Source organism: Nyctereutes procyonoides, unplaced genomic scaffold (assembly GCF_905146905.1).
Source record: "Nyctereutes procyonoides isolate TBG_1078 unplaced genomic scaffold, NYPRO_anot_genome, whole genome shotgun sequence".
Classification (NCBI taxonomy): domain Eukaryota; kingdom Metazoa; phylum Chordata; class Mammalia; order Carnivora; family Canidae; genus Nyctereutes; species Nyctereutes procyonoides.
This window is the reverse complement of record NW_026575037.1, coordinates 25,466,536-25,494,414: the sequence shown is the minus strand read 5'-3', so window position 1 is coordinate 25,494,414 and position 27,879 is coordinate 25,466,536. Positions and strand designations below refer to the sequence as shown.

Genomic DNA, 27,879 nt, shown 5'->3' with positions numbered 1-27,879 from the left:
GAGCCCGCACCTGTCATACTGAAGCTTGGCGGCCCCAGAGGAGGCACCCACTCTTCCGCACTGCTGCTTTGGGAGGTGGGCTAGGGCGTTCTCCCTGGGTGCTAGGGAAGGCCGGAGGAGCCGCGGAAGGAAGGGTCGCAGCTGAGTGGCTGGGACATGGAGGGCCACGGCCAGGGCTGGCGGGGCCTGTGCGGTCTCACTTTATCCCCCACAACGCCCCTGCGGATGAGGCCCCCTGTCCAAGCCGAAGCTGAAGCCCACACGGCCTGCGTGTCCAGGCCAAGGGCTCAGCTAGTAAAGGGGGTGGGGGGGCAAGGTCAGAGCTGGGGCCCAAACCTGTCCCTCACCCCTCCCCTGGCCACCAGCACAGGCCCATGTAGGGCTGCACCCCTGCCCCCCAGCTGTGCCCTGGCTCCCTCCTTGGCGGGGGGCCAAGGTCCCAGGGCTGTCTGAGCCCTGGGCTCGCATCTGCACCCTCCCACCTGCCCCCCCTGCGCCCCGACCTGCAGCGGCAGCGGAGGGCCCCCCAGGCGGGGGCGGGGAGGTGGGGGCGGGGCGCTGGGGGGCGGGAGGTCCGCGCGCAGAGCCTGCCGCCGCCGGCCGCCGGGTCTGGGGGGGCAGCCCGCGGGGCTCCGGCCGTGACATCAGCCGCTGTGGTGCAGTGTGCAAAGCCCACTGGTTGGCGTGGCCCGGACACGCCTTCCCCGGAGCGGAACAAAACGGGCGCGGGCCGGGCGCACCCAGTCTCCGCTTCCGAGAGCGCTGCCTCCGCCCGCGCCGCCAGCAGCCAGGTGAGTGCGCCCCGGGCCGCGCGGCCAGCAGCCAGGTGAGCCCCCCCATCCCGGGGGCGCGCGGCCAGCAGCCAGGTGAGCCCCCCCATCCCGGGGCCGCGCGGCCAGCAGCCAGGTGAGCCCCCCCATCCCGGGGGCGCGCGGCCAGCAGCCAGGTGAGCCCCCCCATCCCGGGGCCGCGCGGCCAGCAGCCAGGTGAGCCCCCCCATCCCGGGGCCGCGCGGCCAGCAGCCAGGTGAGCCCCCCCATCCCGGGGGCGCGCGGCCAGCAGCCAGGTGAGCCCCCCCATCCCGGGGGCGCGCGGTCAGCAGCCAGGTGAGCCCCCCCATCCCGGGGGCGCGCGGCCAGCAGCCAGGTGAGCCCCCCCATCCCGGGGCCGCGCGGCCAGCAGCCAGGTGAGCCCCCCCATCCCGGGGGCGCGCGGCCAGCAGCCAGGTGAGCCCCCCCCATCCCGGGGCCGCGCGGCCAGCAGCCAGGTGAGCCCCCCCATCCCGGGGCCGCGCGGCCAGCAGCCAGGTGAGCCCCCCCATCCCGGGGGCGCGCGGCCAGCAGCCAGGTGAGCCCCCCCATCCCGGGGGCGCGCGGTCAGCAGCCAGGTGAGTCCCCCCATCCCGGGGGCGCGCGGTCAGCGGCCAGCAGCCAGGTGAGCCCCCCCATCCCGGGGCCGCGCGGCCAGCAGCCAGGTGAGCCCCCCCATCCCGGGGGCGCGCGGCCAGCAGCCAGGTGAGCCCCCCCATCCCCGGAATCACGCGGCCAGCAGCCAGGTGAGCGCCCCCCGCCCGCGCTGCACCCTTGGCGCCGCCCCCCACCGGGTCCCGCCGGGCTGGGGCGCTGCAGGCAGCGGGTCGAGGGCCCGGGTATCCGGAGCAGCGCCCCCCTTTCAGGCGTCTGGGGGCTTGCCGGGGCGTCCTGGCACGAACTGGTGCTGCGCGCCTGCCCAGCTGCCCCGGCCCCCGCCGCCCGCAGGTCTGGCAGCAGAACAATCGGGAGTCTGCGGCCACTGACGCTCATTGTGCGGCGGGGGATGAGGGCATCCTGCCCCCCTGCCCCGGGGGAGCACGGCCCGCGGGTGGGCCGGGGGCCTTCTGTGCCAGAGCACAGGTGTCAGTCACTCTTCCTCGGGAACCAGATGGAAGCCGCGACCTCTCGCGGCCCCTGCCCCAGCCTTGGCGCTAGGCAGGTGCTGGGTGGGGAGGACCATGCCCACCACAGCGCCTTGCGGCCCAGCACCTGAGGGCTGGGGGGGGGGGGGGTAGGAAAGAGCTGGTGTTGGGCAGATTTAAAACAAGCTGCGGTAGGTTAGCTCACGAGCAACCCCCCAAGCAGGTGCATCCACCCTGGGTGTGGGTGTGGGGGGGCATCCTGCACCCCTGTCCCTGTGCCGTCCTAAGTAACCAGGACCTGGGACTAGCCTCCTGGGCTCCAGCCTCCCACCCTGTGCTCCGAGGGGTGGGGGAGGCATGAACAGGCCGGGCCTTCCCTCCCTGAGGGCTCTGCATGGGGATCCAGTCGCAGGCGCCCCAGGACATCCACTGGGCTGTGCCAGGTGTGGCGTGAAGAGGTTGCTGGGAAGGCCGGCTGGCTCACCCTGACAGTGGGATCTGCCACTTAATATACCCGTCACCTTGGACAAGTGATGTAACAACTCCGTTTCTTTGGAGGATGGCGCTTTGGGGACGTAAGGCACAGACCTGGAACACAGTAGGGTTCGTGGCGGTCTCCCTTGCGTCCCCTTCCCTTCCCAGAAGTCGAGGAGGCTGCACAGGCTGGCGGTGTCTCAGGCACCTGACAGTGCAGCATGGGGATGCCCCCTGGGACCTGGGGGCAGAGGGCCGGAGCTGCCCAGCTCTCCTTCATGCGCGCTCCTGACCCAGCCAGGCTCCGACTCAGGGGCCCAGATCACCTCCTTCAAGAGTCACAGTCCTCAGCCCTCTGCTGCCCCCAGGCAGCTGTCATCCCCTGGTTGCCGAGTGCAGCCTTGCACTGCTCTCTGCGTCCCGGGGAATGACCCCTTGGCTCAGGGAGGATATCCGGGGTGGGGACAGCTAGACCAGGAAGGAAGTTTATCCCACAGAGGGTGTGGTGCGGGCCGCCGAGGGGGAGGGGACTCTGTAGGGAAAGGAGGGTCTGGGGGACGGGATGCAGGGGCGAAGCCGAGGAACAGGTTCAGCAGCTCTCCCCTGGGCTGCTAATAGTGTGGAGATGGGGCTGCCTCAGCCTCGGCCTCTGCTGTGCCCCGAGCTCTTCCCAGCAGCGCTTCCTCTTGGAGCTGGAAACATCTGCCTCTGGAGCCCTGAGTCCTCACGGGGACAGAGGGAGCCTGGAGGGCAGCACTGACACTTGCAGGGGCTCAGCACACTTGGGACGAGGGGGGTAGACACAGGCTTTCAGCTGAGTCGCCCTACTGGACGCTCACAAACCTTGCAAATAGTTTCTAGCCAGGTCTTCCCTGTGACTAGTCCTGACAACCAGGTGGCGGGCAGAGGACAGTTTTTACTTACTGGATCTCCTGGTGGGGAAAGCAAACCCGGAAGGCGTGTTGGGTTGGGCTGCCCAAGTTTTAAATGTTTATGCAAACCCGGCTTATGTGGGTTGGCTTGAGGGGCTGAAGAGTCTTACCTTACACATTCTGAGGTGCCAGGGAGAACTTCTAAACCACGAGTTGCCCGGGAGAGCAAAAGGACGTTTCGTGCAAGCCAACCACCGGCCGCTACTTGGGCGCACTGGCAAGCACCTAGAGTCACAAAACTGAACAGTAAGTACTAGAGTCGGCCTTCCCCTAAGGTGACAGTGGGCAGATGCTGCACTTGCCGCGCACCAGGGCTTGGCCTCAGTCCTTGAACAATCTATGAACACTCCGATGCTTCCCATTGTACAGATGAAGAAACTGAGGCTCAGAGGTGATAACTTGCCCAGGATTGCAGCTGGCCAGTTGGGGAGGCACCATTCAAACCAAGGCCAACTCCTTCCAAACCCGCGCTCGGTCACTATGCTAGTTCTTCTCTTTGCTCCTGAACATTTCTGATTCCTAGATTCAGTTAATTTTTTTTTTTTTAAGATTTTATTTGAGAGAGAGAGAGAGAAAGAGACAGCACAAGTAGGAGGGGCAGAGGGAGAAGCAGACTCCCGCTGAGCAGGGAGCCTGATGTGGGGCTGGAGCCCAGGACCAACGAGCCCCCAGGCCCCCCTGGATCGCTTTACTAAGGAAATAGCTGCCAGTTGCAGGATACGTGAGCTCTGCTAAGTGCTTTGCTGTGGCTTATAAAGTACTTAAGGGAGATGCGGCCTTGCCATTGTGAACTCATGACCTCCAGGCTTCCACCCTCTGCGGCCCAGGGAGGAGAGGGCTCCCCAGGATGTTGGGCCCCAGATCCTGGTGGATGTGCTTTCACCAGGTCTGATGTGTGTTTGAATTTCCAGGCCAGGTTTGCAGGAAAGAAAAGCCTGGAAAAGAGACTGAGAAAAAGGCACCCCCGCTTCACAGAGAGCAGCTAGCTGTGGGTAGGGAGGACGGGGAGAGGGGCGCCGGGTACCAGAGGCTTTGCTGTGGTTTCCAGTTGTCAGGAATTTCTTTGGTAATGACGTGGCCGCGGTACGCAGCTCCTCAGGAATTTGTCTGACGTCGGCATCGAGTAATTCCCATGTATGGTAAAGTGTGTAAATACGGAGGCAGTTAGCATTTCCAGACTCTGGCACTTCCAGGGCCTCCCCAGGGCCAGCAGGCAGCGTCTGACTCCTCCTGACTCCTCCGCAGTGACAAAGGAGGGAGAGATAGAAGGTCTGCCCTGGAGCACAGGCTCAGCCCCCCCCCCCCCCCAGGCAACCAGCCCCTCCCTCTCCATGGGCCTGTCTGGGGCTCTCCGCTTGGGGATCGCGGGGGATGGAGCTTCCTGTGAAGTCAGCTGCAAAAAAAAAAAAGCCCTGTTTTTATAAGGTCTAAGTGCAAATTTGCTTTTGCTTTTTAAAACTCAATCCAAGAAAAATCAGCCAGACCTTTCAGCATGGGACAACCAGGTGTTGCCACTCTACGTTGACATCATTCCAGAAAAAGAAAACCCCAAGAAACTTGGTCTGTTGATTAGCCTGTGAGACCTTATTATAATAAAGGATTTCTTGCAATAGTTTTGAAATATTTAAAAAAAATAAAATCATAGACCACCCCCCCCCAACTTTGTTGACTTTCAGGTTCCTGAATTCCCAAGGGTGGAGCTCTCTGCCCTAAACGGCACCAGGAGCCAAGCAGGAAGAGACGGCTCTGTCCTTGTCAGCTCACAGTCACGCAAGGGCCACAGACATAGACGTGGGGAGAGAGCTGGGCTGGAGTGACAGTCACATTCTGGGGCGCCGCGGGGCCTGCGGTGACCGTAGCTTCTCGGACGGGCCAGCCGTGTGCAGACTGAGGGAACCGGGCAGGGGGCTGCGGGAAGCTGGGGACAAATCGGCGTTCACCGGCCATTCAGCCCCTTCCTGGTCACCGTTGCTTTCAGGGGAATCTGTGTCACCCACCCCTGAGACATGGGCTCTGAACCCTGACCAGCAGGGCCCTCCTCCAGGGCCATGGAGGACGGGGCTGAGCTGCAGGCTTGGGTGGGATGACAGCTGTCCTGTGGACCTGGCCAAGTACCGCACAGCTCAGGTAACGTGAGCAGCACATTCCTAAGCAGACAAACACCTGACAGGTCTCTACCAGACCAAGTAGGTGCAGACCCAAGCCCTGCGCCCAGAAGTCACGCTTTGGCCCTAGGGAATAAGAGATTTTGGAATGGGAGAGATGGGAATTTCCACTGGAGAACTAAAGACGTGGAATGGCTCGTCAATCAGGGGTTCCAGGCGCCTGCGGCCCGTAGTTAGGATTGTACATCTCTGAAACGGCGTCTTGGACCTGGAACAGGACCACGCGGAACCCATCTCCCGTCTCGACGTCATGACAGCTGTGAACACGAGGCGCTGTGCCTTTCTCTCCCGCTCTGCGAGCTGCCATCTCGACTCCTTCTCAAGACGGAGGATCTGGATGCGGTCCTCAGCAGGACAATTAGATGGGCAGGTACAGACGGCTTATCGGAAGAAGCTAATCCTTGGTTTCTGGCTTCCAGCAGGCCCCAAGGATCCTGACTTTTGGGGGGAAAGATTTTATTTGTATATTTATTTTAGTGGGGTGAAGGTGGGAGAGGGATACAATCTCAAGCAGATTCTCCTGGTGGGGGGGGTGCTCAATCTCACCTCCCTGAGATCATGACCTGAGCTGAAACCAAGAGTCAGACGCCTAACCAACTGAGCCACCCGGGCGCCCAGGATCCTGACATTTTCGGTAAATAGCTGACCAGATATTTATAGCCTTTCAGCAGAAGAGTCAGGCCCTATTCTCTTTTGAAGAGCCCCACATAGTGAGGCGGGCCGAACCAGAACACGGACAGCAGTTGCCCGTGGGAGTCCGTGGGAACGTAAGTCTCCGAAACCCACCAGATGGATAAACGTGATTACAGAAGACAGCGAGGCTTCTTGAACACCCAGAACAATACACAGAAGAGCTTGATGTAAAGACACAAGCCTCTGCTTGCATCTCACGTCGCCGGGGGGAACTAAATCCCAAACAAGGGCAAGCGAGTCACTGTCTCCTTTGTTGGGCTGACGCATGAGTCAGGAATTCGTGGTCCCTATTTGGCATGTTTCTCAAGCCTTGCTCCTTCCAGATGTGGACTAGCTGGGAAGGACGGTCGACATCTGGCCCCACAGCTGGTGTTGAGCGTCCCTGGCACCCTGCCGTCCCCTCTCTGCGTCCTCACTGCCTCCCCGGAGTGACGATTTTAGGGAGCCAGAGTCACTGTCCGACTTCAAGATGAGCAAATCGAAGTGCACAGAGGAAAGTAAATTGCCCAGGATCAAAGTTGAGCCAGACACGGATGAATCCAGACCCACCCTCTTAACCGCTGCACTCTCCCACCCGAACTCAGGTCTGGAGAACTTTCCTCCTGAGTCTCCCACAGGGCGCCGGGCAGCCAGAACGTGAGAAGAAGCCAGGTGTCCCTCTAAGTACTCCAGAAACTCTGAGAAGCCGGTTTCCTTTTAAGGCGATCAGCGTCCTGATGAGATGGCTAGAATTGCTCTTGGGGGGGGGGGGGGTGAAGAGCGCTCCCTGGCCCTTCTAGGGGAGGAGGCGGCCAGGGCTCCGGCCAGCTGACAGCCCCCCCCTTCCCCGCAGGCAGGGCCCCTAGGGTCGTCGTGTGGGCAGAGGCAGTGGGGAGCCCACCCTCGTGGACGCCTGGGACCCTCCCCATCAGGGCCCAGTCACTGTTTTTTACCCCAAGGTCCTGGGCTCCTGAGGGGCGCCCCCAGGTGAACGGCACAGCCCAGGGACATCCCAGCAGACTCCTCACTGGCAGGTCCTCAGGTTTCACCCCTTCTCCGCCCGCGTCCCTGTTTCCCTGGGGCCCTGCTGGACGTGGGCCCCTGACACGGAGCCAGGGAGAACAAGGAGCGGCCTGTATGGAGCTTGGGTCTCCCCGGGGGGAGGACGCCTTTGTATCCAGGGACAAAACGCTGGCTCTGACCGCGGTTAGGGAGCTTTCCTCCCGGGGGGGCATTCCTGGGGGCGCGGAGTGTGTCCCCGGCTATTCATGGGGGCGGGAAGGGAGGAGGGATCCAGGCGTTGGTGTACGGTGTGCCCGCTGTGTGCCAGGCACCCTTCTCTACCAGGGGGCCCAGAAGTGGCTCAACCGCGTTGGAATCCCAGGCCTGTCACCCCCACTGCTGCAGGCCGGTGCCTAACCTCTGAGCCTCCATCTCCTTACCCGGAGGGCGGGCCTGCAGTCCCCACCTCCCGGTGCGGAGGAGTGAGCCGCCGCGGGCAACCTGGCACACAGCAGGCATGCAGGTCGGGGGATGCCCGCGGCAGGAGGTCGGGGTGACGCCCGCTCACCCCTCAGAGGCAGAGGAGAACCCCTGTGGCTCCATATGAACACGCAGACTTTTCCAGAAGCTTCCCAAACAGAGCAGGGCAATGGGATGGCCGTGACCAGCCAGGTGACCGGGCTGTGCCCGAGTCACTCCGTGGAGGGGTGGCTGCCCGAGTGGAACTGGGGCGGTGCCACACCAAGTGTGGGACGGCTGACGTTCACACGCCGCTGCTCGCTCCTGCGTGGTTTTGCAGCCCTGAGCTCTTGCTCGACCAGGCAGCCGGCCCCGGCATCTCCGGGGCAGCGTGGGGCTGACGGAATGGACGGCGGGGGTCAGGGGTCGGGACTGGGGCCTGTCCTCCGGCATCTGGGAGCTCAGGGGTGGTTAGAGAAATCTGTCCTACCTGCCGGCCTTACACAGTGGCCCACAACGCGGTGGGCCCGGCCTCGGCCCCGCCTCCCCCAGCCTCGCCCAGCCCTGAGCACAGGCCCGCGGAGCCTGCCCAGGGCATTCTGGGAGCGGACGCAGCGATGAGCTTAGATCACCACCGGTGACCTACAGCTGGAGCAGCAAGTGGAGACCTGCACGAGAGAGTCCGAGGTGACCGAGGTGACGGGTGGGACCGTCCTCGGCAGCAGGGAGTCACCGATGGTTCTTGGGCAGGGAAACCGTCCCCAGAAAAGACCTGGCACCTGCGTGGGGGTGGAACAGGAAGGAGATCCCAGAAGCGGCAGGACAGAATTGCCGTCTCTCTAGGGATGCATCCAGTTGTAAAGTAACTGGCTTAAGCCATAGTGGGAATTTGTTGGTTTGTTTAACTGGAAAATTTGGAGATAGACTGAACTTTTAGGTTTGGCTGAATTTGGTGGCTGAGTGGTGTCACTGCGGACTTGGTTTCCTTTGTCTCTCAAGTGTGTCTTCCCTGCCGCCCACTTCGTCCTGGGACTGCTTGCTTCCCTCGGGACAGCAGAGCCCTCTCCTCCCTGGGGAAGAGGGACTTGCTTCCAGGAAGTTCTCTCAAAGGGTTGGGATGCTTTTTCCTCCCAAGCCCCCAGACCTGCCTTCTCTTATTTTATGGGCCTGGAACGCACAGCTGGCCCGTCTTGGAGCCGGTAACCGTGGCTGCTCCGGTTAGGCCCAGGCCGCGTGCCGCGGCTGAAGACCGGGGTAGCTGCCCAGGACCAGATGCACGGGGCGTGGTGTCCGCTTCAAGGGGGCCCGGCATGGGATGGGAGAGGTGACTCGGCTGGGTTAGGGTAGTGGGAAGAAGACTAGAGAGGAGGGAGGGTCTAAAAGCGCTCAGCGCGGGTTTTGGGGGTGAGTGGGTAAAGGGGAACACAGGGCGGGGTGCAGCTACCTCCCCCCTTGGGAGGAGCCCGTCAACCTTCTCAGGAGTGAGAGAATTCCTTTGTGACCGAGACAATGGTTGTGATATAAGAGCAAAAAACGGGAAAGTCGAGAAAAAGAACAAATTTGGGAAAAGGCGGGGTTCGGGTCACTCACGCGGAAAGTGAGGTACTTGTGGAGCATCCAGGTGGAGACGCTCACCTGAAATCCGATGCGTGAGCCTGGGCTCCGAGGAGAGGCCAAGGCCAGAGGCGCGTGAAATTTTGTTCTTGGTAGAAGGGGGCCAGCGTGGGACCAGAGGGAACCCGTTTTTTTGGATATGGGAAGGCAAAGCAGAGGGAGTGAAACTGTGCCTGCCTTGTTGACCCCCCCCCCCCCCGCCCCTATTGCTGTGATATTGGAGCCCCAGGGGGAGGACGAGCCAGCGCGGCCTTCCCCACCTGAGCAGCTCTCCCGGGGCCCAGGCTCTGCACAGGTGCCCCGACACAGAGAGCCCGGCCCTCGCCGCGGCCTTCGGGGTTAGAGCGCCCTTCGTCCTACCTGCTACCTGCTGCACAGCCCGGCGGACACCCGTGGGCCAGGGGCCGTGCAGGGCGGGGGCCTCCGTGGTGAGCACGACCTGCACCCTCTTCCCGAGCTGAGCTGAGGCCTGTGTGCACAGTCGGATGGGAAGCCCTCGGCGTAGTTCAAAGAACAATCGTCAAATGAGCCCCCACGTGAGAACCCCCCAAGCCGAGAAAAAAATATTGTCCGCCCCTTACGGGCCCTTGGAGACGCCGGCACAGTCCCTGCCGTGTCTCACAGGTGACAGATCCAGGATGATGGTGTGCGATACTCTCCCCTTGCTTTTTCTGTCTGACTTTCCCGCCCTTGTGTTCACCCCTTGACAAGAGGAATTTTGTCGGTTTGGGAACCCGCCACAAGTCACTTGTGCGTTGTGAATTCTGGTTTCTCTGCTGCTTCTGCCCAAAGGAACCTCCGCGAGGTCCGTCCCCCTTGATGCATGTGGCGGCAGAGGGGTCGCTTTACTGCCGCCGCGGCCCCGTTTGTGGAGCCGGCACCTCAGCTGACCGACCGCCCCGGACTGCCCGGCACACACTGAACTTGCAGCAGTTGCTGGGGCCGATTTGCTGATGGCACCGGGGCAGGGAGCCCGCAGGCGCAGCTGGAGAAGGATGTGCCCCCTCGGGAGGCGGCGCCCTGCCAGGGCTGGGGCCCACACGCGCTCGGCCCCGCCGCCCCTCCTCCGTCTGCCTGCGGCTCTGCCGTCACGGTCACGGGCAATCCGCGTTTCCATCTCCCCATAAAACTAATTCGGGATCCCTGGGTGGCGCAGCGGTTTGGCGCCTGCCTTTGGCCCAGGGCGCGATCCTGGAGACCCGGGATCGAGTCCCACGTCGGGCTCCTGGTGCATGGAGCCTGCTTCTCCCTCTGCCTGTGTCTCTGCCTCTCTCTCTCTCTATCATAAATAAATAAAAATTAAAAAAAAAAAAAAACTAATTCCCATTTCTGTGTCTGGTTCCAGAATGCCGAACTGGGGAGGAGGCAAGAAATGCGGCGTGTGCCAGAAGACGGTTTACTTTGCGGAAGAGGTTCAGTGTGAAGGCAGCAGCTTCCACAAATCCTGCTTCCTGTGCAGTGAGTGTGCGCCCAGGCCCTGCCCCGGTGGCCCCGGGATGGGCGCCTGCACCCCCCCCCCGCGGGCGGGGCCTGTCCACTCCGGGAGGGCCCCGCGGGATGTAAACAGCTTGACATTTGGCTGAAGCACAGCTGGGGAGGGCAAGGCTCGCAGGCCTCTTTGTTCCCTCAGAAGCTGCTTTCTAAGGGGAGGAACTGGCCAGGCTGGGGGGCGGTGGGGGGGGGGGTTCGGGGGCCGCAGCCAAGCACACAGACTTGCTCAGGGAAACTTTCCACTCGGCTTTCTCTTTCCCTCCCCCCACAATGCCATCATTGAAAAGGAGACTGCTTTGGGCCCAAAGTTTTACCCAGATTTGGACCCAAATGGTCATTTGTAAAAAGATGACAGAGGCTGCAACTTTATGGGGACACCGAGTCCAGCGAGAGCTGGGTCCCTTCCTCCCCCGCTCTCGGCCAGCCCGGGCTCTCCCCCCCACCTCCCACTTTGCTCCCACGGCTTGGGAGGAGAGTGAGGGGAGCCAGTGGGTCTGTGACCCAGAGTGGGAGCGGCTGGGCGCCGGCAGGTGGCCAGGGACCCCCCACCCCCCTGCCTCGAGGAGGTGCCCCTCCCCCATTTCTAGCCCAGCTCAGTCCCTGTGGGGTCCTGCAGGTGGGCCCAGGGGAAGGGCGGGCGGAGCGGGGCAGGGGTCGGCCCTGAGGGGTGCTGCTCCCCCCTGCTCCCCCCCAGTCTTCCCACGACGCCCGGGGCCAGCAACAGGTACCTCTGGGCGTGTGAGGATGGACAGGAAGCAGCGCGGAAAGCACAGAGCTGCGGCCACTGTGGACGTGCCATCAGCGATGCGCAGCCCCGCCCGGCCCCGCGCCCCTGTGAGCCTGGAGCAGGGGTCTTGTCGCCCCAGGTCACGGGAAGCCACACGCTTCATTCCCAGGTGGCCCGTGATCGGGGTGGGAGCCATGTGGGCCGAGGGCCACCTGGTCACTGGGCGTCCCTGGACCTGCACTGCTCTGGGTCACCCCACCGGCTGCCCCAGGGCTGCCCCTGAGCCCCGGTGGAAGGCGCCCCGCAGGGCCATGGGGCTGGAGCCCGCGTAGGGGGCGCGGCCAGTGGCCTCTTACCACCAGGTCACTGCCCTTGGGGATCTTCAAGCCGCTGCTTTCTCCGGGTGGTAGGAGGGGGAGCAAGAGGGCTCAGCGCTGGCTGGGAGGAGGGCCTGGGCCTGGGCGCCGGGGCCACAGGGCTCTGACTCTGCCCTCAGACGTTGCTTAATCACTGCCAGTGGCTGGCTGGGAGGCCTCAGCCCACTGGCCCCGGAGTAGCTGTCGGAGTAGCTGTTGTTGGGGTTGAGGGAAGGCAGGAATTCGGGGGGGGGGAATTTGGGGGGGTGGCGGCATGGGAAGAAGGGAGCGGGCCTGGAGCAGGGGGCGGGGGGGGGGTGGTGTGTGGAGGATTAGGAACAGTTGTGGAAAGTCAGGCCTGGGAGCAGGGCTGGGAGGGGGTGATGAAAGGATCAGCCGTAGGGAACAGCCTTGAGGCTCCCTGGGGTCCCCGGGCCAGCACAGGTCCTGGGTCGGAGGAGCTCAGAGGTCCCAGCAATCAGGTGTCCCCTCCACTCGCTTAGTCCTGGGGCCAGAGCAGCCTTGCCATGGAGCAGGCTGTGGATGATTTGTGTATGAATGGAAGGAGCATTGCTTCCCTCTTCCAGAGAAGTGGGGCGATAAGGGTCCAGCTTGAATTTAAAAATTCAGGATAACCCTGAGAATCAAAGGACTTTCCTTCCTAGGTTTCTTCTGTAGGCTCTTTCCTTCCCAGAGCTAGCAGAGTACGGGTGGCATTAGGGCCATGGCTCCTTGGCTGGCAGGGCCTCTGACCATTCGGGTCCCGGGCCGTGGCTTCCAGTCAGGGCACCTGCGCTCCCTTTCCTGTGGGCCTGGGACAGACAGGAGGAAGACAGGCTGATGTAAGAGTCCGGAGAGTGGCCTTGCCCTGGAAGCAGGGACAGCAGGGCCTGCAGCGAGGTCGTATGGTCTCAGTAGGGGTGGCCGGTCCCGTTAGCAGGCAGGAGAGCTCAGCCCTGGGGTCGGGGACCTGCCCGAGGCTGCATGCCCTGCTCCGAGCTGTGGCCAACTTCCTGCTGGGCAGGTCAGGGCCGAGGAAAAGCAGACCTGGCCTGGCCTGTTGGGGGTCGGCTACTGAGATCGGGCTGCTTTCCGGAACCCCAGGGCACAGGGGAAGCTCAGAGAAGCCCTGCCCACCCTCTGACACCAGCATCTCCGCGCCCACGGGCTGTCCACGTTCACCCTCCTGCTCCCACCTGCTTGGCCTACCTGCAAGGGACCTGAGGCAGGCGGAAAACAACCAGGTCTGGAAGTCAGGCTTCCTTCCGACCTGGCCCTGCTTCTGGCCCATTCTGCAAGCTTGAGCTTCTTTGTGGGCCTGGTTTTCCTTCTGGAGAGAGTCCCCCTCTGTTTCGGGGTGGGGTGAGGGGGCTCCGACCTCTCACCTGGGACTATCTCTTGCCCATATTTCCAAATAACACCAGAAGGCCTCACGGAGCCTGTGGTATCTACAAGGATAATTTTCCAACAAATGCATAACTAACCATAGCCCCCTCCTTTTTTTTTTTTTTTTTAATATTTTATTTATTTATTTGACAGTGAGAGAGCACAAGCCGGCGGAGCAACAGCAGAGGCAGAGGGAGGAACAGAAACCCCTGCTGAACAGGGAGCCCGACCTGGGGCTCGGTCCCAGGACCCTGGGATCATGACCTGAGCCAAAGACAGACCTTCACCGACTGAGCCACCCAGGCGCCCCCATGACTTTTTTTCTTTTTTTAATATTAACATTATGTGATAGAAATTTATTTAGGCCTTCATTCAAAATTCCCCTTAATTGAGTCTTTGGTAGCACCTCCAAGTGACTAGACTATATGACCCGGATGGAGGTGAAGGTGTTGAAGGTAGGCAGGTGGGCAGCAGGGCCTCGGGGAGAACAAAGCAGAGCAGAACCCGACACGGTGGTCTTGACACTGGATCTGGAAGTCAGGGTCCCCTTGGCGCTGCCGGGAGCCGCCTGGAGGTTGACGACGACGCGTAGACCCTGCCGTCTCCTCCGGGCCGAGCTCCCGGGTGTCCTCTGGCCTGATCAGTCAACAGAGACCTGTTCCCCCCACGGCTCCGTCCTTGCTTCCCGGCTTCCCTCTGGCTTTGGAATCCCCGGTTCATCTTGGGTCTTACGGGAAGCAATTCCAGGCCGACTCCTGACTTCCCGCCCTAGAAGGGAATGTTGGAACCCTTGGCCTGTTGATCTGGCTCCTTCCTTCCCGGGAGCTGAGCCCCAGGGGAGGTGGTGGGAGGTTCCTTATTTGGGCTGCCCAGAACACTGGAATGAGGTGAGGCTCCCCAGGGCAGGACCAGAGGGTCCTTATTTAGTCTGAAGTGTGCGACCTGGGGCTCCGGGTGAGAGGAGCTGCCAGAGGGCCGGGCCCTGCCAAGGCAAGAGGACAGCAAGTTGCAAGGAGCGGAGCTGAGAGCCTCCCAGGGGGAGGGGGAGGCGTGGCTTCTCTAGTGGTTTCTTGAGGGCTCCGTCTACAGAAGGACACGTTTGAGGATATGGCCCAGTTGGGCACCCGGAATCTCCATATATGAGGAATATCCTAGAACCCAACGAGCATTGTAGGATAAGACCCCAGCAAATAGTGAGGAGCGAGTCTCTTGAGAGAGGTAGGTGGAGGTTGGGAGCACATGATCCTTGGAGGCCTGGGCCTGTTCCTCCTCCCGTGTGGCCCCGATACTAACTGTACAGAATACTATTAAGAGTAGCCACCATTATTATGCAGCTACTGTATACAGGGTATTGTGCTAAGTACTTTGCATGTTAGATCTTCTTCAGTCCTCCTAACCACCCTCGGAGGTAGATGCTATTGTCTGCATTTACAGACTGAGGGGCGCCTGGCCGGCTCAGCTGGAGAGCACGCGGCTCCTGATCTCAGGGTTGTGAGTTCGCTCCCCACCGTGGGTGTAGAGATTATTTTTAAAAAATTAAAAGCAAAAATGCTCTCAAAAAGAATGAAATGGGGGTGCCTGGGTGGCTCAGCGGTGGAGCGTCTGCCCTCGGCTCAGGGCGTGACCCCGGGGTCCCGGGATCGAGTCCTGCACTGGGCTCCCTGCATGGAGCCTGCTTCTCCCTCTGCCTGGGTCTCTGCCCCTCTCTCTGTGACTCTCATGAGTAAATAAATAAATAAATAAATAAGAACCAAACGGACGCACGGAGGCTAGAAAATAACTCGTCCTGTCACACAGCAGGAAAGAGGGTTGGGATGTGACGCGGGCGGTCTGCAGGGACCGCAGGCTCCGAGCCGTGTCGCTCCCGATGGCCCAGCCCAGGCCCCGTCCGCCAAGCACAGGAACACACGAGGCCCGCGGGCTCTCAAGCTCTTCCCCTTCCAGTCGCTCGCACCCCGGACTCAGGAATTCTTCCCAGAGCCTGACCTCAGTTCTTCCTTTGGCAAACTGGTTCCTGAGATCGGAAACTGGGAACTTGTTGCGATTGGCCTGCATCCCACCTCAAGACCCACCACGCTGCGTGCTTACTAAATGTGAAACTTCTCTTTTCTTCTGGGTGCGCGCCCCCCCCCCCCGCCCTCCAGGCACCCAGGGATTGTTTCTTCAGGATTCCATTGCTGGAGGCAGGGAAACCTCGCCCTTCTTCCTTCCTTTCTTTTTCCTTCTCTCCTGTAAGGACACGTGGGGCTTTGTCAAGAGCAGATCGAAGGCCCCTGCAGGTTTCCTGTGGCTTGGGGTCAGCCTAGGCTGTCGCCTCTGGTGAACCCTGGGGTGCACCAGGCCCGAGGAGGTGTGAGGGTGCTGATGATGGAGGAAGGCACACGGGGCTCCTGCAAGAGGGGGCTGGGCCTGCATTCCTAGAATTAGGCCGTGCAAATCCCCCCCCCTCCTCCCAGCTCCTTGGCCACCTGACTTCCATTTCCACACCTGACTTCCATTTCCACGTTGCCCCTGAGAGGTCGGGATGTTCTCTCTCAGAGCCCCGGAGAGGTGAGCAGCCCCAGGGGCACCCCAGTGCCCGCTCACCGTCCTCACTTCCTCCCCAGTGGTCTGCAAGAAGAATCTGGACAGCACCACGGTGGCTGTGCACGGTGAGGAGATCTACTGCAAGTCCTGCTACGGCAAGAAGTACGGGCCCAAGGGCTATGGCTACGGGCAGGGCGCCGGCACGCTGAGCATGGACAAGGGGGAGTCTCTGGGCATCAAGCACGAGGAGTGAGTACAAGAGTCTTGCCGTCCGCCTTCCGTGAGTTCTCTCCTCCCACCCCCGTGTCGCACACAGTTTCAACTCCTGGTTAGGCAGTGGAGGGCTCAGAAAGCCACTGGTTTCCAGGGTAGTCCTAGAGCACCCCCGGGGTGTCAGAGCCAAGGGTCCAGCGGGGGAAAAAAGAGGCAAGGCTCCTCCCTGTGTGGAGGGCGCAGCCTGTATTTTCACAGGGGTTAGAGCGTGGAGGGGCCCCAAGAATTCCTCGGTGCGCGGTCTTCTTTGCTCAGATGAGAAACCCCAGCCCAGGCTCAGTCGGTGGCTTGGCCGCGGGTCCCACGGCCAGTGTCTGAGCCAGAGCTGGGCTCAGAAGTAGCAGCGCTCTTGCTAGAGCGGCCTCTGTCTCCCCATCTCTCACCCGCGCTATAGGGAAGCCACCTCCCTTCCTTGGAAATGCTGCAGCCTGTCACTGGCACCCACTGGCCTCTGACCTGTTGAAACAGTGGCTGTTGGCAGTCGGCCCGGCCAGCATCTTGACCTTGGGTGGGGAATGGACAGAAATGACAGAGGAGTTAGCATGTTTTAGCCAAGTTCATTGCCCCGGAGGGAATGATTTGTCAGCAGATTTTCCCCGGAAAGAACTTGATAATAGGCTGCAGGAACGGGGAACAGAGGAGGGCGATTCTTAGCACATGAGCTGCCAGCTGTGTTTTAGCTCCGTGGCGGAGGGCAGTCGGATGCTTCGGTGAAAACAGCATTGTGCTGAGCCTCGGTTTGTCCATCTGCAAAATGGCAGATGACCCTGGAGACCCTTCCCTGGTGTGACATGAAGGCGGGGTCATGCCCACACAGAGCCAGCCCCGCCTGAACCCCTCGGCGAAAGTCCTCTCACCACACGTCCTTTCCCACGCAGGACCCTTGGCCACAGGCCCACCACCAACCCCAATGCCTCCAAGTTTGCACAAAAGATCGGTGGCTCCGAGCGCTGCCCCCGCTGCAGCCAGGCAGTCTATGCCGCTGAGAAGGTGATTGGTGCTGGGAAGGTAAGGTGGCTTCTGGGGAGCTGAGCTGATGAGACGCTTTCTTGAAATGGGGATCCTAGAACTTTGTAAGTTGGACCCTGGCTGCGCTCAAGGGAGCCCCAGCACTGACTGGGCTTCAACTCCCTCCCTTCTAGGGAAGGGGTAACCCTCCAACCTTATGGACTGCTTGTCCCTGTGCCTTCCAGTCTGCAAGGACTGAGGAAGGCACACACAGGCTCCTGGGACAGGTGGCTTGACTGGCGTTATTCATGAGGATAATAGGCTCGCCCTTGACGGAACTTATTGTTTTTTTTTTAATTTTTATTTATTTATGATAGTCACAGAGAGAGAGATAGAGAGACATAGGCAGAGAGAGAAGCAGGCTCCATGCACCGGGAGCCCGATGTGGGATTCGATCCCGGGTCTCCAGGATCGTGCCCTGGGCCAAAGGCAGGCGCCAAACCGCTGCGGCACCCAGGGATCCCCCTTGATGGAACTTATTATTAAATGCTTATTGCAATTTACAGGGAGTTGTAAAGATCAGTCTGATGGGTCTCAAAGGAGCTACAAGCCCCCTAAAAGCATATGCAAAATTTTGTGGGAACATGTCTCTTTCTGGGAAGAAGATCCACAGTTTTCATCAGATTTTCTTTCTTTCTTTCTAAAAAGATTTTATTATTATTATTATTATTTTTAAAGATTTTATTATTTACTTGAGAGACAGAGAGAGCATGAGCAGGAGGGGGGCAGAGAGAGAGGCAGGCTCCCCACTGGGTTGAGCAGGGAGCCCAACATGGGACTTGATCCCAGGACCCTGAGATCATGACCTGAGCTGACTTACCCGACTGAGCCACCCAAGTGCCCCATCATCAGATTTTCAAAAGGATTTGTGATTCCCCAAAATGTTAAGAGCCACTGGAAAATCCACATCCATTCGATATCCTAAGACATGGACCCGGGAAACCCATCCAGGTACCCCCAGGGCAGAGATTTTCAAGGTTCAGGGCTGACCAGAGCCTCTTGAGAAGCTTCTGCAAACTATTTCTACTGCCACGTATGCCTCTCCCCTGTGGACCCCCAACCCCCAGAGCACAGTAAGAATCACTGTAGTGAACCCCTGTCCCCATGAGACAGTCCCACCTCCCTCTGGGGCTGCAGCGGAGAAGAGGCAGGAGAACTGGCAGTCAGGGAATCCCAGAAGAGGCCTCCTCAGGATATGGTCAGAGGGCTCCTGGGTCACCACAGGAGGCCCAGACGGAGGAGTGACTCGGCCAAGGTCACAGAGCAAGCGTCTGGAACAGCTGGGCCAAGAGTCTGCCTGCAGCTCTTCTGGCTTTGGGTCTTGGCTTTCAAGTCTTTTCCACCTCGAGGAAGGGCCCTGGGACCGACGGACGGGGAGCTGAACGTAGGCACAGCATCTAGACCATAGCAGGCTCTCATTTTAACCTGGACAGTCACGGTTGGAGACAAGGTATTATTATCCCCTTTTACCGACGAAGCAGCTGAGCAGTGGCGAGGCGAGGAGTCCAGCCCTTCAGCCGGAAGCCCGGGCTCTTAGGCTGTTAACTCTGCTCTGGGCCACTTAACCTCTTTGAACCCATCTCCACAGCCGTACAACGGGAAACGGGAGCCCATTTCCATAGTGTCGCGAATCCTCGCAGGATGATTAAGACCCTGCACCCTAGGGGTACCTGGCTGGCTCAGTCGGGTAGGCCTTTGACTTGTGGTTTCAGCTCGGGTCGTGGTCTCCCGATGGATCCATGCATCATGCATCTGGCTCCAAGCTCAGCAGGGCGTCAGCTTGGGAGCCTCCCTCTCCCTCCCTCTCCCTCTCCCTCTCCCTCTCCCTCTCTCCCTCTCCCTCCTCCCTCTCCCTCTCCCCTCCGCCCCTCCCCCTGCTCCTGTGCACACACGCTCTCTCTCTCTTTCTCTCTCAAATAAATAAAATCTTGAAAATGACTATTAAAAAAAAAGGGAAAGACCTTGGACCCTAGTCAATGCGGTCTGAAACCTAGTTTTGCCGCTTACTAGTTGTGTGGCTTTGGGCAGATCGTTTAACCTTTGTAGACCTCGAGCTGCATCTGTAAAGCAAAGCAAAGGACGTCCCAGACAAAGTTATTTTACGAATTAAAGGACATCCGGCATGCAGTGCCCCCTGCAGTGCCCGGGGTGTGCTCGGGACACGCCAGCCATTGCTGTTACTGTTCTTGTGTCCTTGGGGGGCGGGGATTGTTGTGAGGTCGGAGTGAAGATCCTTGCTATGGATTGAGGGATATGAAAACAGCAGATATTAGTCTTATTATGCAGTCGGTATCTTTTCCGTTCATAGCGTCTCACTAGGAGATTCAAGAATTATAAAAAGTAGCTAAGAATCAACATGTCCATTACCTAGACAGGGTCTGAGCTGAGGCTGGGACTTCTAAGGGGTGGGGATAAGAGAAGTTTTGTGCTCAAGCAGAAAAGTTTGAGAGAAGCTCCTACCTCTCTTTGACCTTGGCCAGGAAAGAAGTCTCGAGGAACGGGAGTACTTGTGGGTGCTGACCGAAGGAGCAAAGGGACCCAGCTTATTTGGAGGGTGGGCGAGGCGATGTGCGTGGTGGGTGGTGCTCTGCATGCGCCTCAGCCCCGCTCCAGCCTGGAGAGCCTGCCCCAGAGGAGGAGGTGAAGGCTGGGTGGCTGCAGAGGCGTGTGGGATGCTGGGAGGGAGGCCAGGGTCGGGGCGCCCCCATCTCAGCTCTCTGGACCCCGTTGTCCCAGAGGCCTGGGAGGGTGGGGGGGGGGAGCCAGCATGCACGGGTCTGGCGGGTCTGGCAGCCGGGAAGTCCGAGGGGATCCGGTTTCCTTTCTCATTCTCCAGCCCAGGCTGCTGGAGGGAGTCTCTTTGACCTTAAAAGGCCTTGTTTTGTCCTGCCTGCCCGCCGCCTGCCCCTGGCTTTCCGGGTTTGCAGAGCTGTCCACACAGCAGCGCCTGGGCCGGCTCAGCTGCTGCTCGTGGGAGCGGGGTGCTGAGAAGTCTTCCTGTCCACGCTGGCTCCCGTCGCGTGTGCAAGCCTGGGCAGCCTCGCAGCCCTGCTTGCTCCCAGGCCCCTCAGAGCCACGAAGGGCCTTCCGTGGGCCCTGGAGAAGCGCACTCCTCAGGCCTTTCCCTGCTGACTTCAGTGCACCTCGCCGACCCCTTCTCCTTCAGACTAATACTCCACACGACTGGCTCAGGGCGTCGTCTGGGCCAGGCCTGCGGCCGGCCGGGGACTCTGCTAAGGCCCTCTAATCCTCTCAGCCGCCTAGCCTAGCGGGAGATACCAGCAGCCCACCCTCCAAGAAGGAATGGCTTCTGGGCAAACAAGGCACCCAGTTCTGGAACGTCAGGGGCCAGGCTGGTCAGAGGAACCCCAGTTACAACAGCCTGCACCACGGCCACGCTCCGTCCCCGTCTCACGGGCAGTTCTGGCGACATTCTCCATTCTCCAAGGCGCGCGGGGGTGGGGGGTTCCCAGAGGAGGAGGTTGCAGAGGCGGTGCAGCTAGTAGGTGGTGGCGCCTGGACGAGCCCCAAGCCCACGCCCACACCACTAATCCACAGCAGGATGGGTCTGGAGGGGGCGGGCCTGGCCCTGCCGGTGCGGGTGCGGGTGCGGGTGCCTGTGCGGGTGCGCGGTGGGTGGGATGACGGCTACCTTAGTAGCGATCCCACCCCCTCGCCTGCCCTTGTGGTACAGCCGGTGCCACTCACCATCCAGCCACTGCAACACCTCCTTGAAGATGGAATGAGGTGGTGTGTGGTCCCTGGCCGCTTCCTCCGCTGCTGGCCTCACGGGCCGCGTCCTTCCAGCGGCACCGGCTGAGTGGACTTCAGAAGCGTCTTGAACCCTGCTGCTGTCGTTGTGTCGAGGGCAATGGGGCTGTGGGGTAAGGGACCCCCTAGTCCCTGGTGGCAGCCTTAACTGTTTCCTTCCCTACCCAGTCCTGGCATAAGTCCTGCTTCCGCTGCGCCAAGTGTGGCAAAGGCCTCGAGTCCACCACCCTGGCTGACAAGGACGGCGAGATTTACTGCAAAGGTGGGTGGTTTCACGGCTAATGCCAGGGTCCAGAGGCCTGAGAGGGTAGGGGCGTAACCAGTTATGCCTTCGCTAAATGTGAACCAATCCCTGGCCTCAGGGTCAGTTCCAGAGCTCCTAGTAGGACCCTTCACTTTACAGATGGGGAGACAAGCCCGGAGGGAAAAAGCGATGAAGCCAGAATCATCTGGCAAATACGGGCAAGAGAGAGGGCCAGAACCTGGGTCCCCAACTCCTGGTCCGATGCCCTTACGGCAGATAGCGCTGCTGTGGTTTCAGCAGGGGGGAAATGGCTGTCATGTGGAGCCAAGAACTTCCTCACCACCGGGGCTCGGGGTGCTCGGAGGCGAGGGCGCTGGTGGATGAGGCCTGGCCAGGCGCCCGGGCGGAGGATCTCTGGGGGCAGGGCTGAGAGGAGTGGCCTGGGGCAGGAGCCAGGCCTCACCCCCCTCTCTCTGCAGGATGCTACGCGAAGAACTTCGGACCCAAGGGCTTTGGCTTTGGGCAAGGAGCCGGGGCTCTGGTCCACTCTGAGTGAGGCCGCCGCCGTCCACCACACGCTGCCCACTCCTGTGCTTCTCATTGCCGTTCCCTTCCCAGCAGCCTTGGCGACCTCCAGGATTCCTCCTCCCTCTCTCAGCCCCGCCACACATCACTAATGACTTGAACTTGGGTGTCTGGCTCCCTTTGGTTTGGAGTCTGCCTGAGGTTCCCCCCCACACACAAGGGGCTCCCTCTGCCTGGGTTCTGACACCGTCCCCAGCAGGAGACCTCAGGGTTCTAGTGTAGGTGGGACCAGGCCCCGTCCCCACGCCTCGCCCCATAATCCTCTGTTCTTAGCCTGTTAGGCTGAGTGTGCATCATCGACCCGCCAAGATCCCTGAGCCCACATCTCGGATCCCAGAGGAGCAGTAGGCCCAGTGGGGAGGGAAGCAGGGTCAAGACTGTAGTTTACCGGACCGGAGACCTCCTCTGGGGTGAGAGGGTGGGCTTCCTGGTGTCTCAGAACCGGCCTGGGGAGTCCCAGCTCGAGGAGTCACTGTGGATGCAGAAAGGCATACAGACAGGGTCGTGGCCTAGAGGAGCCACTTCTCTGGGCCTCTTGCCTCTGAGGCTCTGGGGACCTGCTACCCCCCACCGCGGGGTGAGGAAAACAACGCGGGTCTGAGAACCCAGAGTCAGGATGTGGTCTGACCTCCCCCAGGCATCTAGTTCCCTGTTTGATGGCAGCCGAGGAAGCCTCCCGACACGCTCTCAGTTATCAGTGGCCCGAATCAGAGGCTGAACAGCTCTGCCCACCCCCGGGTGCCGAGGCCGTGGTGTCCCAGCACGGACCAGGCCACAGTGCTCTGTGCTTAGCGCTCCTGCTGGATTGACCCTCCGACGCGGAGGGAGGCACACACAGCCTCAGTCTTCCTCTGGAACCCCCTTCCCTGTGTGCCCGGTCCTCACGACCCACCTGCCCACTCGGGGCCTTGCCCCTTCCACCCCACCCTTCTCCAGGGACCCTTCTCTGGCCACATCACCCCCATCCCTTCCAGGCCCCAGGTCGGGAGCAGCAGGAGGAAGGGGAGGGGCTGGGCCTCGCTGCTCCCAGCGGTTGACAGGACAACGCTGTGTGGAGCTGTCGCCTGGAAGGGCTGCCGGCATGAGCTGTGTTCAAGCTGACTTCTCATCTGGTCAATAAAGCTCTTAGAACAGAACTCTGGCATCCTGAGCCCGTGTCTGAGAGAGTACTGCGCCCCCGGGCTGGGAGGGAACCTCCCCAGCCATCAAGCAGCCAAATATGGTTGGTTCCTGTTTTTCTTAGGGCTGCTCACTTTCTAGCATCTGCTCCTAGGGACCCACGCTGCCTGGAAGGGCCCGGCCAGCCCAATCCTGCTGCTTTGCCCTTGCCCTGTCTGGCAGCCCCCACCCCCCGCCTGGGTGTGAACACTACATGGGCTTTGGCATCGCAGGGTCGGAGGGACTCAGCCAGGCCCCAGAGCTGTGCTCAGAACGTCTTCCAGCTTGGAAAACCCCGGAATGGGAGGGAAGCTCGGCCAGAGGAACTTTCAAGTCAAATCCAGAAAGTTTACTTCCTCCCAGGAGGGGTGGATGGAGTGGCCCAGCTCAGCGCGCTGCATGGTGGGGGGGGGGGGGGGGCTGGCCTAGTCTCTTCTGGCGGCTAAAACAAAACACCGTAGACTGGGCGGCTTATAAACAGCAGAAGTGTATTTCTCATCGTTCTGGAGGCCTCGATCCAGGCACTGGATTTGGTGTCTGGTGAGGGCCTGCTTCCTGGTTCCTAGACAGCCACGGTTCTGCTGTGTCTTCACATGGAGGAAGGGACGAGGAAGCGCCCTGGGCCTCAATTCCATGCAGGAAGTCGCCAACCTTATGGCCTAATCATCTTCCAGGAGCCCATCTCCTAATGCCATCGCAATGGGGATTAGGTTTCAACATAAAGGGGCGGGGGGTGGGGGGGGGTGGGGGGGGTGGAGCTCAGTGGTAGAGCGTCTGCCTTCGCTCAGGGTGTGTGACCCTGGGGTCCCGGGATCCAGTTCCCTGTCAGGCTCCCTGCATGGAGCCTGCTTCTCCCTCTGCCTGTGTCTCTGCCTCTCTCTCTCTCTCTGTCTCATGAATAAATAAAATATTTTAAAAGCTTCAACATATAAATTTAGGGGGGGACACAAACATTCCATTCTGCCCCTGAATCCCAAAATTAATGTGCTTTTCACAGGCAAAATATATCCATTTCATCCCAATTGCCCCAAAAGTCTCACCTCGTTCCAGCATCAACTTTAAGCCCAAAGCTTGGCTTGTCGTCACCTGCAGAGGATACGGAGACTCCAAGTGTGACTCATTTGCAGGCAAATTCTCTCCCCAGCTGTGAAACTGCAAGAAACAAGTTCTGTGCTTCTGAAATAGGATTGTGGGACACACCTAGGATAGACATTTCCTTTTTTAAAAAAAGCATTTTATTTTTTAAAAGTACTCCAGGGGCGCCTGGGTGGCTCAGTCGGTTAAGCATCAGCCTTTGGGTCCGGTCATAGTCTCAGGGTCCTGGGATCGAGTCCCAGAGTCCCAGCTCCTTGCTCAGCGGAGAGCCTGCTTCTCCCTCTGCCCCCATGCCCAGCTCATGCTTCTCTCTCCTCTCTCTCTCTCAAATAAATAAAATCTTAAAGAAATAAAAGTAACCGCTACACCCAACATGGGGCTCGAACTTAGAACCCCAAGATCAAGAGCTGCACTCTCTACCGACTGAGCCAGCCAGGTGCCCCAGAGAGACCTTGCCGTTCTAAAAGGGAGAAATAGGGATCCCTGGGTGGCGCAGCGGTTTAGCGCCTGCATTTGGCCCAGGGCGCGATCCTGGAGACCCGGGATCGAATCCCACGTCAGGCTCCCGGTGCATGGAGCCTGCTTCTCCCTCTGCCTATGTCTCTGCCTCTCTCTCTCTCTCTCTCTCTCTGACTATCATAAATAAATAAAAATTAAAAAAAAAATAAAAGGGAGAAATAGGAGAGAAAATAGGAGTGATGGGCCCCAAGCAAGTCCAAAACCTGATGAGGCAAAGTCCCTGAGACTTTAAAGCCTGAGAATAATCCTTTGTCTTCTGGACCCACTGGGGCAGCAACGTCACCCCCACGGCCCAGCAGGGTGCTGCTGCTGCCCTGACTCTCTGCCAGGGCCCCACCCAGTGACGACTCCTGGTGGCCCCATTGTTTAAAACCGAGGAGGAAGAAGCCATGGCCCCGAGCCCCTGTACTGGGGCCTGCGACGGAAGTGGCAGCTTTAATGATCCCTGAATCACCTTCTGGGTCATTTTCCCATTGCCTTCGAGAGTAGCACTTGCTCCGGTGACATGGTGGACCTGTGCTAATCCTGTGCTAAAGAAGACTACGGCCCATAATGTTTTCATTTTTTGCCCTACGGGCAGGCTGAGATTTTTTTCCAAATCTTCAAGCTCGGCTTCCATTTTTGCTCAAGAATTCCATCCTTTAGTCTTTTCTCTCTTCTTGCATTTTACCATAAGCACTCGGGAGGGAAGAGCCACGGGTACCTTCAACACTTTGCTTAGAGATCGGCTCAGCTAAATATCCAACTTTTTTTTTTTTTTAAATATCCGACTTTGTTGTTCACAAGTTCTACCTTCCACAACACATTAGAAGAAGAACACAATGAGGATCACCTTTTGTCCAGGTTCCAGTAACACGTGTCTCATTTGTTATCAGGATGGCCTTTACTATCATCCATGTTTCTACCAAGATTCTTTTTTTTTTTAATTTTTTTTTTTTTTTTATGATAGTCACGGAGAGAGAGAGAGAAGCAGAGACACAGGCAGAGGGAGAAGCAGGCTCCATGCACCGGGAGCCCGACGTGGGATTCGATCCCGGGTCTCCAGGATCACGCCCTGGGCCAAAGGCAGGCGCCAAACCGCTGCGCCACCCAGGGATCCCAAGATTCTTTTTTTTTTTTTTTTTAAAGATTTTTATTTATTAATTCATGAGAGACACAGAGAGAGAGATTGAGAGGCAGAGACACACACAGGCAGAGGGAGGAGCAGGCTGCATGCAGGGACCTGATCCGGTCTCCAGGATCACGCCCCAGCCTGAAAGTGGCGCTAAACTGCTGAGCCACCTGGGCTGCCCTCGACCAACATCCTGTTCAAAATTAGTCATTATCCTCAGAGATAACCGGGGCTTTCTCCAGCTCTCCTTTCCTCTTTTTGAGCTCTCACGAAACTGTCCTTTAAAGGTCCCTTCACAGCAGTGTAGGTGTTTTCCTAGCAGACATTTCAGAACCCTTGCTGGCCTCTTCCCTTCACCCAGTTTCAAAGCCACTTCTATATATTTTAGGCATTTGTTCCAGAAGCACTCCACTTCTTGGTACCGGTTTCTGTGGCCGGTTTCTGTTTTCATCAGTTCAGGCTGCTACAACAAAATATCATAAATTAGGTGGCGTCTAAGCAACCGAAATGTATTTCTTGTAGTTCTGGAGGCTGGAAAGTCCAAGATCGAGGTGGGGCAGGTTGAGGGTCTGGTGAGAGCCCACTCTGTGGTTCATGGCCATCTTTCTGCAGGGTCTGCGGGAGGTGGAAAGGCGGAGGGAGCTCCCAGGCTTCTTTTACCTGGCACTGGCCCCTTCCTGAAGGCTCCACCCTCATGACCGAACCCCCTCCACAGGATCCACCCCCTAAGACCCTCTCCCCTTGTGGGGTAGGATTTCCACTTAGGAATTTTGAGGGGGACACAGGTATTTAGTCTGTGGCCGGCCCCCGCAGCCTGCCCGGTGGAAGGTTGAGCTTATTAGAAAATGGGTTCATCTGGGGGTTTGCAACATCCTTCCTCTGGGGATGCCTGCCTGATGTTTGGGGCCTGGGCGTCTCTGCCCACACCGTGAATTTACACAACAGCCAGAAGCAGATGCTCTAACTGCAGCAGGCCTTGCGTGCATAACGTCCAGGTGACCAGACACCACAGGGCCCTGGGCAGATGCCTCTCCTTGACTCTGCCTGCAAAGGGGCCTAAGCACACAGAAGACCAATCAGAGGAGCGGAACACCAGGCAGGTGCAAGGTGGCAGGTAGGAGGGCTGGAGGAGAATGCTGCCCAGGGCTGAGGCCCCGCGTGGGGCCGGGGCTCCATCCTGACGACTGGGTCCCCGCGGGGTAGGGCCAACAGAGGCTCTCCGGGAAGGCTTTGTGTGCGGAGGGTGGAGGGACCCGAGCCTTTAGGGCCCAAATCTGGAGACCGGCTGCCCCCTGCTGGCTGCTGGGCCGGGTGCTTGGCACCCCCGCGCGAGGTCCCTCCCGAGCCGCCTCCCAGACGCCCGCCCTGGAGCTCCCGGGCCGCGGAGACCCCCGTGGGGACCAGTAAAGGCGGTGGGCGGGGAGGGGGTGGGCGGCCCGGAGGGAAGCACGCTCTGGACAGGCGGGGTGTAGGGGGGAGGGGGCCTGGGGGGGCCTGGGGGTCTCGGAGGGGAGGAGGTCTGGGGGGAGGAGGCCTCGGAGGGGAGGGGGCCTGGGGGTCTCAGAGGGCAGGAGGCCTCGGAGGGCAGGAGGTCTGGGAGGGAGGGGGGCCTCGGAGGGGAGGGGGTCTTGTGGGGAGGGGGGCTGCGGGGGGGAGGGGTTCTAGAGGTGGGGGGTCTCGGAGGGGAGGGGGTCTTGGATGGGAGGGGTCTCGGAGGGGCGGGCATCTCGGAGAGGAGGGGGTCTGGGGGAAGGGGCCTGGGGGGGAGGGGGTCCTCGGGGTGGGGGGTCTCGGAGGGAACGGGGGTCTTGGAGGGGAGGGGGGTCTCGGAGGGGAGGGGGTCTGAGGGGGAGAGGAAGGGGTCATGGGGGGGCCTGGGGGTCTCGGAGGGGAGGGGGTCTGAGGGGGAAGGGGTCATGGGGGGGCCTGGGGGTCTCGGAGGGGAGGGGGACCTCGGAGGGGAGGGGGTCTCGGAGGGGAGGGGGCCTGAGGGGGAAGGGGTCATGGGGGGGCCTGGGGGTCTCAGAGGGGAGGGGGTCTGAGGGGGAAGGGGTCATGGGGGGCCTGGGGGTCTCGGAGGGGAGGGGGACCTCGGAGGGGAGGGGGTCTCGGAGGGGCGGGCATCTCGGAGAGGAGGGGGTCTGGGAGGAAGGGGCCTGGCGGGAGAGGGGGTTCTCGGGGTGGGGGGAAGGGGTCTCGAAGGGGAGGGGGTTTTCGGCCTCGGAGGGGAGGAGGTCTTGGGGGGGATAGGGGTTCTCGAAAGGGAGGGGGCCTCGGAGGGGAGGGGGCCTGGGGGAAGGGGCCTCGGGGGGGAGGGGGGCCTCGTGGTGGGGGAGGGGGCCCCGGAGGGGAGGGGTTCTCGGAGGGAACGGGGGGGGGGGGGGAGTGGGTCTCGGAGGAGAGGCACCCGGAGGCGA

At 60.3% G+C, this 27,879-nt stretch overlaps 1 protein-coding gene across 3 annotated transcripts; it reads left to right on the top strand.

Annotated features, from left to right (window-relative positions):
* The first annotated feature begins 693 nt into the window (after positions 1-693).
* On the top strand, positions 694-22,715 carry CSRP1 (cysteine and glycine rich protein 1). Of its 3 annotated transcripts, none has more exons than XM_055319085.1 (6): positions 694-791; positions 10,558-10,670; positions 15,779-15,947; positions 16,850-16,979; positions 20,919-21,012; positions 21,474-22,715. In XM_055319085.1, the coding sequence occupies exons 2-6, from the start codon at positions 10,559-10,561 to the stop codon at positions 21,548-21,550; spliced, it is 582 nt and encodes a 193-aa protein (XP_055175060.1). In that variant the 5' UTR covers positions 694-791; position 10,558; the 3' UTR covers positions 21,551-22,715. The 3 variants fall into 3 exon arrangements, with proteins under 3 accessions (XP_055175060.1, XP_055175062.1, XP_055175061.1); XM_055319087.1 differs by lacking the exon at positions 694-791 and adding an exon at positions 1,494-1,514; XM_055319086.1 differs by lacking the exon at positions 694-791 and adding an exon at positions 3,012-3,546.
* The last annotated feature ends 5,164 nt before the right edge of the window (positions 22,716-27,879 follow it).

What these genes read in the sequence shown, in the direction of transcription:
- CSRP1 (XM_055319085.1), top strand. Translation starts at nt 10,559, where the DNA reads ATGCCGAACTGGGGAGGAGGCAAGAAATGCGGCGTGTGCCAGAAGACG. An exon ending in CAAATCCTGCTTCCTGTGCA is followed by an intron (nt 10,671 to 15,778) that starts GTGAGTGTGCGC and finishes CTTCCTCCCCAG; the next exon opens with TGGTCTGCAAGAAGAATCTG. An exon ending in CGGCGAGATTTACTGCAAAG is followed by an intron (nt 21,013 to 21,473) that starts GTGGGTGGTTTC and finishes CTCTCTCTGCAG; the next exon opens with GATGCTACGCGAAGAACTTC.